Genomic DNA, 13,452 nt, shown 5'->3' on the forward strand with positions numbered 1-13,452 from the left:
AATGCTTGTAGGGTGCAAAGCTTTGATGCCAACCCATTTTGTTCTTGTCCCCTATCTGCATTCAGCATTAGTTCAGAAAGCATCCATGTGCAAGCAAATGGCATGTGCAATCAGGGACCCTGGAAAAGGCAGGATTTATATGCATGCAGGCTCTTTCAGAATGTGCAGGGATGGGGAGAGTCAAAGCCTGTAAGCATGATCAGTCTCCTTGTATGCACGCATTTGTCAGAACATCAGCATAATCCTCGTAGGTGTAGATGAGAAGTCTCATACCCTGAATGAACAGTGCTTATTTACATCGGCAGGGCATCCACTGTCCTTTAGCCCCACACCTTTACTCGCTTTATTCATTAATTTGTTCATCATACTTCTGTCTTGCCTTTCTTCTGTGGAATCACGTCTTGCTTCCAGGCACTGCTTAGCTTCAGCAAGGTGACTGCATCTTTCAGACAACCCTCCTCAAGCCTGAAAATATTCTTAGGTCACCGGGTGCTTCTGACAAATTCTCCAGTCTATAAACCTTGGCATGTCAGTGATGTGGTGGGAATTAGCATAAGGCTCCAAATTCACCAGGGTCTTTTTTCTTCACAGCTCTCTGTGCCCTCTTGATTAACCCCTTTAACATGTAAACAAACAAGAGACGGATGTGAAGTAAAGAATTAGTGCAAGAGTGGGGAACCTATGGCCCTACAGATGTTTTGTCCTAAAATTCCCATGATCCCTCACCATTGGCTGTGCTGGATAGAACTGATGGGAGTTGTAGGCTGTGAGGGCCGAAAGTTGCCCACCCCTAAATTAGTATCACAGAAGAGCTGACAATGGAAATAAGTCCTAGATCTCTAGAAATTCTAGGGTGGGGACTTGCACAATAGTTCTTCCTTCAGGTGGTCTCTGATATAGGAAGGTGACCTTCTTGGGGTGATAGTGTAACTGCTTAAAATATGAAAGCACTTTGTTATTCAGGTTAAAACAAAGTAATAATTTACATAACCATTTTTATATAATAACACCACGAATTGTGGCGTTTGTGAATAGGTCCTGTGAATTACCTGTCATGTATCTAAGTCATATGACTTGCTATATCTTGAGGGGAAAAAATCTTACAAAGGTGGCTAGAAACAAGCTAGAGCAGAAGATGCCAACATCCAGTGAAAAGATCACCCTGGGTAGCTGTCGCTGTGTACAATATGACCATGTGAATCAGCTGCCAGGTGTTAAAGGAGAAAAGGGGGAGAACAGTCCTCAAAGGATTAGATTGGCCTGAGGCACCAAATTAATGTTTTCTGTTTCGTTTACAGACTTTGAGGAAAATACTATTTCCGTTTTTTGGTGGTGGTGGTGGGGAAATGCCCCCTTAATCCTCCCTCTGTTCTGTCTTCAGGCAACAAGGAGCATTTCCCCACTTAAACCAAACCCTCTTCAAAGTGCCTCCCATCCCGTCAACATTGTCCGTCCTCTCCGTCCTGCACCTAGCCCAGCTGTGCCTCTTCAGAAAGACCTCAAGCCCTCCAGGCCGCCACCACTGCCTTTCAGCAAAGCTCCCGCCATTCCTACCAAACCAACATTTGGTGCACAAACCAAACTGCCTCCGCCAAAGAAGCCTCTTCCCATCAGCCCTGTCCGGATCCCATTGGTGAGTTTTGCTCATCACTCCCTGTCAGGCCTCAGCAAGGCTCAGGCTTCAGATAGTCAGTTTGGGGCGCCTAGGAGGAATACTGGAGGACTGAGCTCACCAGAATTCTCCAAACTTCACTTCAAAGCTCAGTTGAGCTCACCCCCACCCCCCGTTCTCTTTTGTTACCTGCTTTTTCAGTTTGTCTGAACAGGAAAAGTGCACATTTTGAATGTTTCCCATTCAAAATGTGCACTTTTCCTGTTCGGACAAACTGAAAAAGCAGGTAACAAAAGAGAGTGACCGTTTTTCAAAAATGTGCACTTTTCCTCCACTGATTAAAGCATGAAAATACGAAGTTTTTAAAGTGTGCTTTTAAAACATGTGTGCATTTTTTAAAGTGCACATTTTCCGAATACAAATACAAGTTCAGGAATTTGCGAACATTTTCAGAGAACATGCATTCTCTTTCACTTTCAAGGTTGTGAACAGGGTATTTCTGAGTGATTTGCAAACTGAAATGAAATTCTTGTAGATCCCTGCCAGAGGCAGGCATATTCTGAAAGCTAGGCAGGCGTCGAGATCCAAAGGTGCAACGGGGGAAACGGAGCATGGGTTTACACAGTTTTCTCATGCCAGAGTCAACTTGCTCAGACTGAGAAGCAGCCTCTGAATCCAGGGCTTTGTAGGGCCCAGTGGACAGAGATTGGCCCTTGGGGCTCAGCCGATGGAATGCTCAGGCAGGTTGGTACTGCAGCCTGGATGATGACCTTGAACTACAGAGCTCAGTCAATCAGGCTTCCAGTGGAAGCAGTGCTGGTGATGCAGGACGTGATATGCTTGATCCTGACCGCTGGGAGCTTCAGTTTCAAACACCCCCTGCAACAGGTCCCCTCCCCTCCCCCTGATACTTCAAGGCTTCACCTCCCACACATCTGCCAGTTGGACTGCGGGAGAAATGAGTGAGGCTATAGACAGTGGCTTTCTATATGAGGCTTCCAACCGCTTTGACGTCGTGTTGACATGGCGCCATCTTGTCCTCCTTTATTCCCTGCTAGGTCGATCCAAAGCACAGGCCACCTCGCAAGCCGCTGCCAGGGAACCCCCTTCTGGCTAAAGAACTGTCATCAGCTCAGGGTCAGGCCTTGCTGGTCATGGTGCCTCCCACCAACTCCAAGACAGCAGGTATCAATTCCTCGAGCCACCTCTCCAAACCACTCAGGTAAGTGGGCAATGAAGCCAGCCATCTGCAGCCTTGGTGGCTTCCATATGATAGGGGATGGGAGGTGGACAAGGAAGTGGCTGTTGCAGTGGTTTAAACAGGCAGGAACAGCAGGAACTGCGGCAGCATTGAAATAACTTGATGTTCTGGCCAAATATTTCCTCCACAATCGTGACTGAGCTTAGTGTTCCAGTATGACAGCTTTCCCCAACCTGGCACCCTCCAGATGTGTTGAACTACAATTCCCATAATCCCTAGCCCTCATGGGCCATGCTGGCTAGGGCTGATGGGATTTGTAGTCTGGCACATCTGGAGGGTACTGGATTTGGGAGGTCTACAGTATGACATTACAGGAATTCTGGAAGAAAAGATTTTGCTGACTTTTATTATTAGGAGATTTGCAAGTATGTAGCATCTTGAGATGGCCTGATCCAGCAGGGCTCTTTTTATGAAGATGATTCATTAATGAAATAGTTGGAGAAGTTAACTGGAAGTCTGTTTTGGCAGAGTTTACTATGAGAATGTCCGTGGTTAATTCCCTGTCTAAGATACATGGAGAAGTCCACCACCCTAGATTCTGAAACTGAAAATGACTTATTTAGAAATGAACATGAATTCTAAGCAAAAAATGGAGGGCCTTTCCTAATGAGTATTTTCCTTTGAGTATTGACACCGGAACATTTTCTACACTAAAACTGGAACTTGAACCTATGAAGTCTCCAAATTTGCATGGGACCAAAATATTGGGAGAAACTCCCTTATAGCACATGCTGGGGGATGTGGCAGCCACAAAGGGTGGGGCTGTTTTCACATTTGCCACGACCCTTTTCTCTAAACTAGGAATCGAGGTGCCATCTTGAATGGTATCTTGAAAGCCACATCCTGAAGTTTGGGGGGAAGAAATCAACAAACTCTCAAAAGCCGGAGGTGGCCAAAAGACCAGAAAAGTTGGGAGAATCTCTACTACAAATCTGAATATAATGGCATCACAATTTGAGCCCAACCCAGTAACATACCTCTTTGCTTTCTCCTCCCCAACAGGCCAGTGCCGCCTCAGAGGTGAGTGTGACCTTGCCCCACTGCTGTCACTGGGAAGCCCAATTTCTTGTCTTCTGTTAGTGTCTCATGCTGTGTCTGTGCTCTCGAGTGAAGACAGACAGATGTTCTAAAATATGGTGGCAGGGCCAGCATCAAGGGTAGGCATGGCCAGGCACCTGCCAAAGGCCCACACCCCACCAAGGGCCCACAGATAGGGATGGCATGGGTGCCCAATTCTGTCCAGGAATCCAGCAGACCCCCTCCCCCCCCGCCTGTACCCTTGAGCCCCGCTTGCTGAGCCCCTGCCCCCACTCACCCCCTGCCCGTGCTCGGCGAGCGGCCTGCACTCACCCTGGTGGTCTCGTCGAGCTCTGCGGTCACCATTTTTCGAAAAATAAAATGCCAATTGCAAAAATGTGCATATTTCTGAATGTTCATATTTATGTATGCGAAAATGCACATTTTGTGAATGCACATATTTGTGTATGCACGAAAATGCAGTTTTGCGAGGATGTGCATTTTCGCGTATACACAAATATGCACGTTTTTGCAGTTGGCATTTTATTTTTCAAGAGCGAGTGAAGTGTGTGTTCAGGGCGAGTGCAGGCCGCTCGCTGAGCGCGGGAGGGGCTTGTGCACGGTCCGGGGACTGGAGAGCGGGTGCGGAGGCTGGGCGGGCTCCTGGAGAACCCGGATGGGGGTGGATTCACACATCCCTACCCACAGACAAGAATCCCCTGGAGTTGCCCCTCCTCGCCATTGCAAGCTCTCACTCTGGCCCAGAAAATGACGGTGGGGAGGAGGAGGAGCAGGAGATGCCCCTGCCTGCTTGCTCCCTGGCGCTCGGCCTGCCAAGCGAGCAAGTGGTGGCAAGGATGAGGAAGAGGAGGGCAGCCCGTGACCATGGTGCTGAGGAGAGAGACTCCCTGAGGGAGGGGGCCATGGGGGTGTCTTGCCCCAGGGTGCTCGATAACCTGCAGCCAGCACTGCATGGTGGAAGCAGTTTAAACAGAACTTACTGCATTCCGAAGCATTTGTTTTTGGGGCTGGGATCACATGTCCAAACAGAGCACTTACAACACATCACAGAACCACCTCTGTCTTCGTCCATAAAACGTACGTCTATCTTCACGCTCTGTAGAAGCTAACCCAGTTTGAAGGAATGGAGGGGGAGATCTACAATCCCTTGTGACTGGGATAGCAAAATACGGGGTGCGGTGAGTGATTTCAACTCAGGCCTAGTTGAGACCTGGGGTGACCCAATGATCACAGCGCTTATACTCTGTTGCAAGTGTGTGGCCCTAATCTAATGCCACTGCGAGGAGTGGATGTCACATCTCAGTAGTGAAGGATGTGCTTTCATGTATATAAGGTTCCAGGTGAAATCCTCCATCTGTCAGGTTGAAGGATCCTGGGGACAGAATTGGGAAATGGCCTCAGGCCGATGTGCTGGAGGGCCACGGATAGTCAGGATGAAGCTATTTTATTTATTTATTATTTGAAGTTAGTTTTAGGACACGTTTTAAGGGTGGAAACCTCTTAAGGGGACATAGATGTGATGACAGAAATCATGTTCCTTTATTTATTTATTTATTTTATTTCATTTCATTTCTATGCCGCCCAACAGCCAAAGCTCTCTGGTTGGTTCACAAAAATTAAAACCAAACGGCACACAATAAAGGCACACTTTATTCACGTGTTTGCTCCTTTTGCATGTAAAGTGAGCAATGGTATGCACATGTGTGTATCTAATTTTAACACAGCGTACTTTGGGCTTTTCTTTTCTTCTTTGTTCTTCTGGTGACTGTTGTCGATCTTCTTTTTCTTTAGACCAGTTCCGGGCTTGAAAGTCCAGTCCGCTTCCTTCCCCTTTAAGAAATGACAACGGTGAAACCGGGATCCCGGATGACTTTCGGCAGACTCCTTCCTCCTCATTTGCACTACTGCGGTCAACGCAGGGATTTTTGCTACCAAAGACTATAATTATTATTATTTTTAAAGGAAGTAGTAACTGTTTCCACAAATAACGAAGAAGGGCGTGGAGGGGCTGTGTACGGGAAATTGGTGCTCCCATGTAACGAAGGGCTGCAGGGGTTAGGGACAAAACGGGCCTTGAGGAAGTGACTGGGGGAGGAGGAGCTTCATCTTAGCCGGCTCATGAAGCATGGGCCCTGGCCTTGGCAATCGAGGCCTTGTGTCTCCCTACCCATGGCAGCAGGTTTCCAGAGGGAACGGCTCTGATCCACGGAAGCCACCGGAAAGTGATGGACCACGATTAGTGACCTCCTTGTTTTGGAAAACCTCACAGTGTAATCTCTCCTCCACCAATGGAGTCCCAGGTGCTGGCTGGATGCTGCCCTCCTGAGCTGGTGTCACGGTGTCCCCTTGTCATTAGGGGCAGGTTTCCAAAGCGTATGGTGCCAGTGGGATGGAGCAGTCTTCCCCAACTTGGTGCCCTACAGACGTGCTGGACTACAACTCCCATCATTCCCAGCCAGCATGGGCATTATGGGAGTTGTAGTGCAACACATCTGGAGGGACTCAGTTGGGGAAGGAGGGCTTACTGCACATACCTACTGAGACCCAGCATTAACCATAGGTTTGCCATGTGATCCCCGATCCCAGATTTGTTTCTTTCATCAAAAAGAAATGGCAGCCTTGGGGAGGGGAATCTGCATTGGGACCGTGGGGAGTGGGGGGTACCGGGGGGGGCAAATAGTTGTTGGACGTGTGTGCAGTATGGGGCAGAAAAACCACTCAAGGGGAAGAGTCCCCCCCTGCCCCACCCACCCACCACAGTTCTGACTGTGGATGCTATTTCCATTTCCAAAATGCAAGCCTGGCTAGGCAGTGGCAGGGGAAACATTCCATTTGTTCCAGGTGTTCCAAGCTGCTCAGCCTATCAGTGCCCCCCCCCCGCCCCAGCTCACTGGTTCCATTTTGCCCCTAGGGGCCACGGAGACCTCTGCTGTGAGACGGAGGCCTTTTAGGCAGGGGACTGAGCATCAGCTCTGCGCCGTGTTCTGTTTGTGGGGAACTGGGGCTGACTGTCTGCGTTGGGTGGGGCAGGAGGGGCCATGTTCTGTGATGGGCTGCTAGCTGGGGATGGGGTGAACACATGGAAATGACGTAGGAAGTGGGCAAGGGATGAGCTCCGGGGGCAACGCTTTCCAGGAGTCACAGCAGACCTGCCCAAGGAGTGGGATGGAAGCTGGGCCTTCTTCTTTGTTGCCGCTGCGGGTGAAAGCACAGCCCGGAGGAGGGTCCCTGAGGAAGCCCCCATCCTCCTGTTGAGATCTTCCTATGCTGTCACCCCAGAAGGAAGAAGCGAGGAGCACCAAACACAGTATCAGGGGAGGGGGTGATGAAGTAGTTCAGTTCTGCTGGGACCAGGGGCCCGTGGCTTTTGGTAGCCAGCAGTGGTTCGTGGTTGCCATAACCCTGCACCCCTCCCCTGCAGGTCACCCAGAGCATCAGAGGTGGCTTGGATTGTTTCTCAGGTCAGGGGTGTGCCCTGCCCTGCATTCCGGCTCCAGGCTCAGGACGCGGAGGGGGGCCTGGGGGCTCTGCACACGCGCCAGAGCAAGGAGGGGCGCTGGCCACGGCGAGTGAATTAGCCTTCGTTGCCACTCGCAGTTGCTTCACACATCGGTTCCCCCAGTGGAGACGGTCGTTGGGATGGAGGAGGCGCCCTTCTGTTCACGAGCAGCGTGCGTCCGGCGGGTGCTGCTCTTGGTGCTCTGCGGCTCGCTCCTCATCTCCCTCTGTGAAGCGTGCGCCCTGGCCGTCTCTCCCTCAGGCCTCCTTCATACCCAGAAGAGATGGGCCAGCTGCTGAATTTCAGGGCTTCCCTGAGCCAAGCCTCAGCTCTGGGACTCATTTTCAATGCCCAGAAAGTTACCCCCCAAAAGTGTTCCTCTGGGCATGTGCTGAGCGCCTTTCCCTCCTCAACCTATAACTGCAGAAAACTTCCAGCATCTTGGGATCAAGGGTCCTGAGCCTGAAAATGTGACTTTGGGGCAGGTAGGAGCCCCGCCTCTCTGTTTTGAAGCACTGATGAGTTCTTGGTAGATGCTGCTACTCCAGGGACATGTTCTGTGAAGTGGTGTTTTCGTCTGGAGTGACAGGGCTGCATTGCTAAAAGGTTGCACCCCCTTGGGGCTGGCTGTTGGGCCACTAATTCAACTGTGCCACATTGGTGCTGGGGCAAGCCTGACATTTTAGCCTTTGTTTGCTGTACCATGAGAAGAGCATGCTTGGTACGGCATCAGTGCCTGTGTTTTCACCGCACAAAGGTGGAACGCAGAAAACTCGGCCCCCTAAAAGCTTCAGGTTAAAAAATAATAACACTTCAGCCATTATGGTGCCATACAAAACCCTCAGGCCCTTTGTTTGGCTCTGGGCTGGCTTGACTTTTCAAGCAATCTGTACAGTTGCTTGGCAAAGCAGTATTTTTTTTCAGGGCACTAGTGAAATGGTGCCCAGTCTGAGAAGAGCGTCCCAATTCATGATTTCTAGGTGGCCCCCCCTGAACATCCCAGGCCAGGCATCTCAGACTGCAAAACTGCTTGGCCGGGCCAAGTCTTGGGTGGGCCTGATTGGGTGAAGAATCAACGTAACGGGCCAGAGTCGTGGGGGGTCTTGCTAATGCTCATGAGAATGGACCTTCAGTGCCTTGCATAGCTGCTCATACTTCCCCAGTCGGTGCTCCTTTCTCTGGCCTTACAACTCAGTGCCCTTCCTCCCATTTCCTTAACTCTGGCTGGAAAAACCCAGAATTTTTCTTTAGATTGCCTTTAGAGTTGATTAAGGAAATTTAGACCCATGAAGTAGACCTGTGCAAAGATGTTTAATTGGCATTAATGCTGAGACCAGAATTTGGGCTTTCTTCGTGCACATTTCACTCTGCAGACCTCTAGAAAGCTGTGAGCCCCTCAAAGCCCCACCCAGTCTCTACTGATATTCTCACTGCTGGTGGTCTGTAGCCATAGATGGCTTCTCATTTGTTCAGACAAGCAAGCAGGCTCTTGCCTTTGATCTGTGTATCCAAGGAGATCCATGTTCTCCTTTTGTACTGAGCTCATGCAGGCCAGAAGCTGTGACTTTTCTGCTATGCACCTTTCTGCCAGATGTTTGCATCTTCAGCTTGATTTGAGAACCCCCAACCCCCACTTCCCTTCTGAAGGAGAATGAAGGAATAAAGGGCTTTTTTCTTATTTAAATATATATTGGCAAGTGTTTTTAATTGTTAATATTTTGTTATTTAATCACAGGCAACACATAACCATAGGACATATATCTCAAATATTATAAACGCAACCACATTAAATCGTACCACTGTATGTTGGAAATGGAAAGCTTGTGCCTATTAGAAAAAGTGTGTGTGTGGCAAACTTTTCTAGAACATAAAATGTTAAAGACTATTATCTCAAATATTAAAACAGAAACATACTGAACACCATTCAAGCACACATACAAAATTACTCATGGAGGGAGCAATCCTATGGCTGCTAGTCAGCAGCGAGACAGCCATGGGATATGTGATTTTCTGGGAGCCTGCGCTCCTTGGAGCCTGCGCTCCGAGGTCAGTTCCTGGAGAATCGACCTGCCCCCTGTCCCATGCTGCCTCGCAGGCAGCTCGGAATGGCCCTGTGCTCCACGCTAGGAAGAGGAGAGGAGAGCGGCCAAAATGGGTCATTCCAGGGGGCATTCTGTGGCGGGGAAGAGGTACAACACGTGTCATCCAGCAGCCGCCTCCCCCCCTCTGCCTTCCAGGGGCTGGAGAGCCGAAATTGGCGTCTAGCTGCAAATGCAGGGCAGCTGAAGTGCGGAGGGGGCAATCCCCTCTGTGCTTCACCTGCCCTGCATTGGATAGGCGGTTGCCTCCGAGTTCGGAGGTGGCTGCCTAGACCCAGAGGATTGCGCCCAAAAGCACTATAATTTCCATATTGTACTAAAGGCACCAAGACTATGCTCTATCTCTCCTCGTACCCTCTTATCTCTGTGACATTCCCTCTCTGTCTCTCTCTCTCTGCCACCCCTTCTCTCTCTCTCTCTCTCTGTCTGTCTCTGCCACCCTTCTCTCTCTTTGCCTCTCTATTTCTCTTTGCCATCCCCTCTCTCTCTGCCACCCCTTCTCTCATTCGCTCTCGCTCTCTGCCACCCCTTCTGTCTCTCTGCCACCATCTCTCTTTGTCACTCTCATTTTTTCTGCTGCCCCCTTCTTTGTCTCTCCCTCTTTCTCTGCACCCAGCAGTGTGGCTGGAGAGGAACAGATCACTCTTGCCAGAGGTCTGAACAGATCAGTTGTAGCTGCAACGCAGAGCCTGCACTGAGCAGGGGGTTGAAGTAGGTGATCTCTGAGGACCCCTGTTCCAGAAGGTTGCATGAGATAAGGCCTATAGGGCTGTAGGTTCTCACCCCGGCATTACCCCAAGAGACAAAGTTTAGTCAGAATTTCAAAGTCCCATAATTTCATGCAGCACTGCCTCCACTGAGGTAGTACTTTCCTTTTGCAGCACTTGGCATAAGGAAATTGTGCCACTGAAATCATGTAGAAAAGTAATTTGACCAGTGTGTATGATTGTATTGAGGCAAAGAGGTCTCTCTTGGGCACCAAATGTCAAATATCCCAATTTGCAACATTACGATCCATTGATAGGCACAGAGTTGCCAGGAAACTCTCTGGACTAATCCAGGTTTGTTTGTTTTCTGAAGCAGGGGAGTCCGCTTGCTGGGCAATCTTTTCAGATCAGATTCCAGACTGTTCAGCGTTTGGATGAATGTTTCAGGAAGGTGGCAACTGTTTACTCTAGATTATTTCTGGAGTGGGAATTTCCCCATCCTAATAAGGCAAGATGTGATCTTCCTGCAAGACATGGGTGCAGAATTAATTCTGCTTGTCTTGAAGAAATTCATTTTAGGATTTAAACACACACACAGCCACTCAGGTTTGTCTTGAATAAGTCCCTTGCCTGCTCCAGGCCAAATCCCAAGGTTACTTGAATAGTCAAGAAATGTTTTTGGATTCATGCGTTCTTCCACCCTTTACTCCTACCAGTGGCATTTTAGATACACTTCCTGTATCTTATCCAGGGGTGACAAATTGTTTACAACTCCTTCCTCTTTATTATCAGGACCTTTAATATATATATATATATTAATAAAATTTAAAGCAGCGTCGCTGAACTAAGATGGGGGCCTGAATTACCCCACCCCCCAAGCTTTCTTAGGCCGGATGAAGTCAGTGGGGGTGGCTGTGCCCACTGATGTCATCATCACCCCACCCAATCTATATGCTGAGAGAGTCACAGAATCCCCCGCAGCCCGCTCTCTGGCTGTTATCTCTCATCTGAGCAGGGATTCCCCCCCCCAGGGGTGGGGTGGGGGCTGTGGATCCATTCTGGGTTTTAGTCAAAACCAGCCAGAACTCTAAAGGAGCTATCCAAGGTGCTGTACCCTATCCTCAAAGTAGGTTCAGCCTCTTAACTCCTATAGAGTTCTGGCTGGTTCTGACTGAAACCCAGAGTGGATTTACCACCCCACTGAAATCTGAGCCACCAGCCTCCTCTGGGGATTCCTCCAGGGCCAGGCTTGGAGGCTAAGCCCCGCCCCCCCAGAGGAAGGAAAGGATCCTCTGCAGGCCAGGCACAGGAACTCCATGGGTCGGATTAGGCTCGCCGGCTGAAGGCTTCGCACCCCTGATTTAAAGAAGCCAAACATTTTTTAGAACTTGGCACTGAGAAGGGAGCTGCTGGGCGAGGGGGCTGCAGCTGCCGCCACCTTTGTGACGCCCTGTGCCTCTTGGCCTGTCCCTTCTCCCGAGATCAGGAGGGCTGGGAGAGGACCGAGAGGCATTCTGGGTCAATGCAGATGGGGGCAGTGGAAAATCCCTGCACTAGAGCAACATCTTCGACCTTTTTGGACCTGGGACCAGCGTTGGAACCCCTGGACAGCGGCCAAGCCCCAGACCCCCGTGGAGGGGGCCCCAGCGAATCGGAGTCCTCTGCAAGGGCTGGTGCCTGTCCTGGTTGCCACTTGTGTGCTCACTCACACTAGGTGAGTGGTGGCAGTGAGGAAGCGGAGGGTCCTAGCTCAGGGGTGGAGCGCACGCCTTGCATGCAAAAGGTTCCTGGCGCCTCCAGGTACAGCTGGGAGAAAGACCTGCCTGAAACCCTGCCTGTGTGGCAGTGCAGAGGATACTGGGCTAGCTGGACCAGTGATCTGACTCAGGACAAAGCAGCTTCTGATGCCCCCAGCCACTGCCACTCACTTGCTCACTCACTGACTCCGTCCGTCCATCCCTCTGAGCAGCTGTGAAGATTGGCCTCCTTTGGAGGACCCACTGCAGGGGAGGGGGATTTCTGGAGGGGCACCCACCAAGGGTGTCTTCTATAAGCCTCTGCCATCCCCCCGCCCCAAACCTCCTGGACCCAGAAAAGCTCAGGCCTTACCTTTATCCTCAATTCCCTGCACGCTATGCACACCACACTCTCCTGTCCATAGACAAAGGCGGTCCTGAGAAGATCAGAGGAGAAGGTGCCTTCACAAGGCCCTTTCTTCTGGATTAAAATCAGCTGGATTTGTTTGGTTTATTTGCACCATTGACGGGGTGCACTTCTTAAAATGTCCATCCTGCTCCTTTCCCCCCGCTTCTCCCATCCCTCCTCTCTCCCACTTCTCTTTAATATCCCCCGACAAAGCAAAGAGGCTGCACTGCTGGGTGGGTCTTGCTTCAAACTGGGGCACGATCCTTGGAGGCGTGTGGCTTTGATTTCAGTCGCCACCACCAGCCTCCATGGGGCAGGATGTTGTGGGGCCCTTATCCCAACCCACCAGTTGAAGACCAATGTGATGGAGGAAGCAAAAGCTTCCTTAACTCCAGAGGGCACCAGATGGCAGCAGAGGTCCACCGTCCGCGGTTATGGCAGATGGCTGCTCTTGAAGCATTTGCCAGGCTTCCTTGGGGGGCCCTTCTCCTTTGTGTGTGGATTTCCACCCTCTCTTCCCTAAATCCTAGTTACCTGGTCTTTGTCATGAAGCTCATTGAACATCTCTGGTGGGTGCCGAGACTGACGTTGTCTTGAGTGAAGTTTCTCCTTGCTACAAAGCCTGAAGGGAGGTGAGGATGCTTTGGAAAGACTCTGAAGGGACTGTCCCTTCCCTGTACGTACCAGGGGGACTTAGAGGCAGATAAGGCCATCTTTTGAAAAAACAATCCTCGCCAAAGGCTCAGTTGGAGACTTGGTCTGGCTTCTTGTGAAGTTTGGGGCCCTATTCTGAATATAACAAGCAGAGATCAGCGTTTAAGGCTGGGGTCTCCACAATGCTGCCTGTGGATGCCAATGTAGCCATGGGCCCCCTTCTTCATGCCCACCAGGCTCCCTGCCCCTCCTGAGTCTTATTTTATTTCTCAAGATTTTAAAATGTTTAACATTTTTATTTTGTTTTAAAAAAGCATGTATGGCAGCCGCTGTAGACAGCTGCTGGGTGCTCGCGACAGGTCCGAGTAAGTTGCGGGGGCTCACGTGGTGCGGGGCCGGGGGCTTGCTGAGCCGGGTTTGGGGGGGTTGAGCAGGGA

General features: G+C 50.4%; 1 protein-coding gene across 1 annotated transcript in view; it reads left to right on the plus strand.

The window, feature by feature from the left end:
* Positions 1 to 9,091, plus strand: part of ADAM33 (ADAM metallopeptidase domain 33) — a 106,108-nt gene extending 97,017 nt beyond the window's left edge. The window contains exons 21-24 of the mRNA XM_084855302.1: positions 1,382 to 1,633; positions 2,671 to 2,834; positions 3,876 to 3,893; positions 5,703 to 9,091. Coding sequence (XP_084711428.1) covers positions 1,382 to 1,633; positions 2,671 to 2,834; positions 3,876 to 3,893; positions 5,703 to 5,754 — 486 coding nt within the window. The 3' untranslated portion in view covers positions 5,755 to 9,091. The remainder of the gene's footprint in view (positions 1 to 1,381; positions 1,634 to 2,670; positions 2,835 to 3,875; positions 3,894 to 5,702) is intronic.
* The last annotated feature ends 4,361 nt before the right edge of the window (positions 9,092 to 13,452 follow it).

This window comes from Heloderma suspectum, chromosome 5 (assembly GCF_057233095.1).
Source record: "Heloderma suspectum isolate Gila_16-S chromosome 5, 16-S_ref, whole genome shotgun sequence".
NCBI classification, from domain to species: domain Eukaryota; kingdom Metazoa; phylum Chordata; class Lepidosauria; order Squamata; family Helodermatidae; genus Heloderma; species Heloderma suspectum.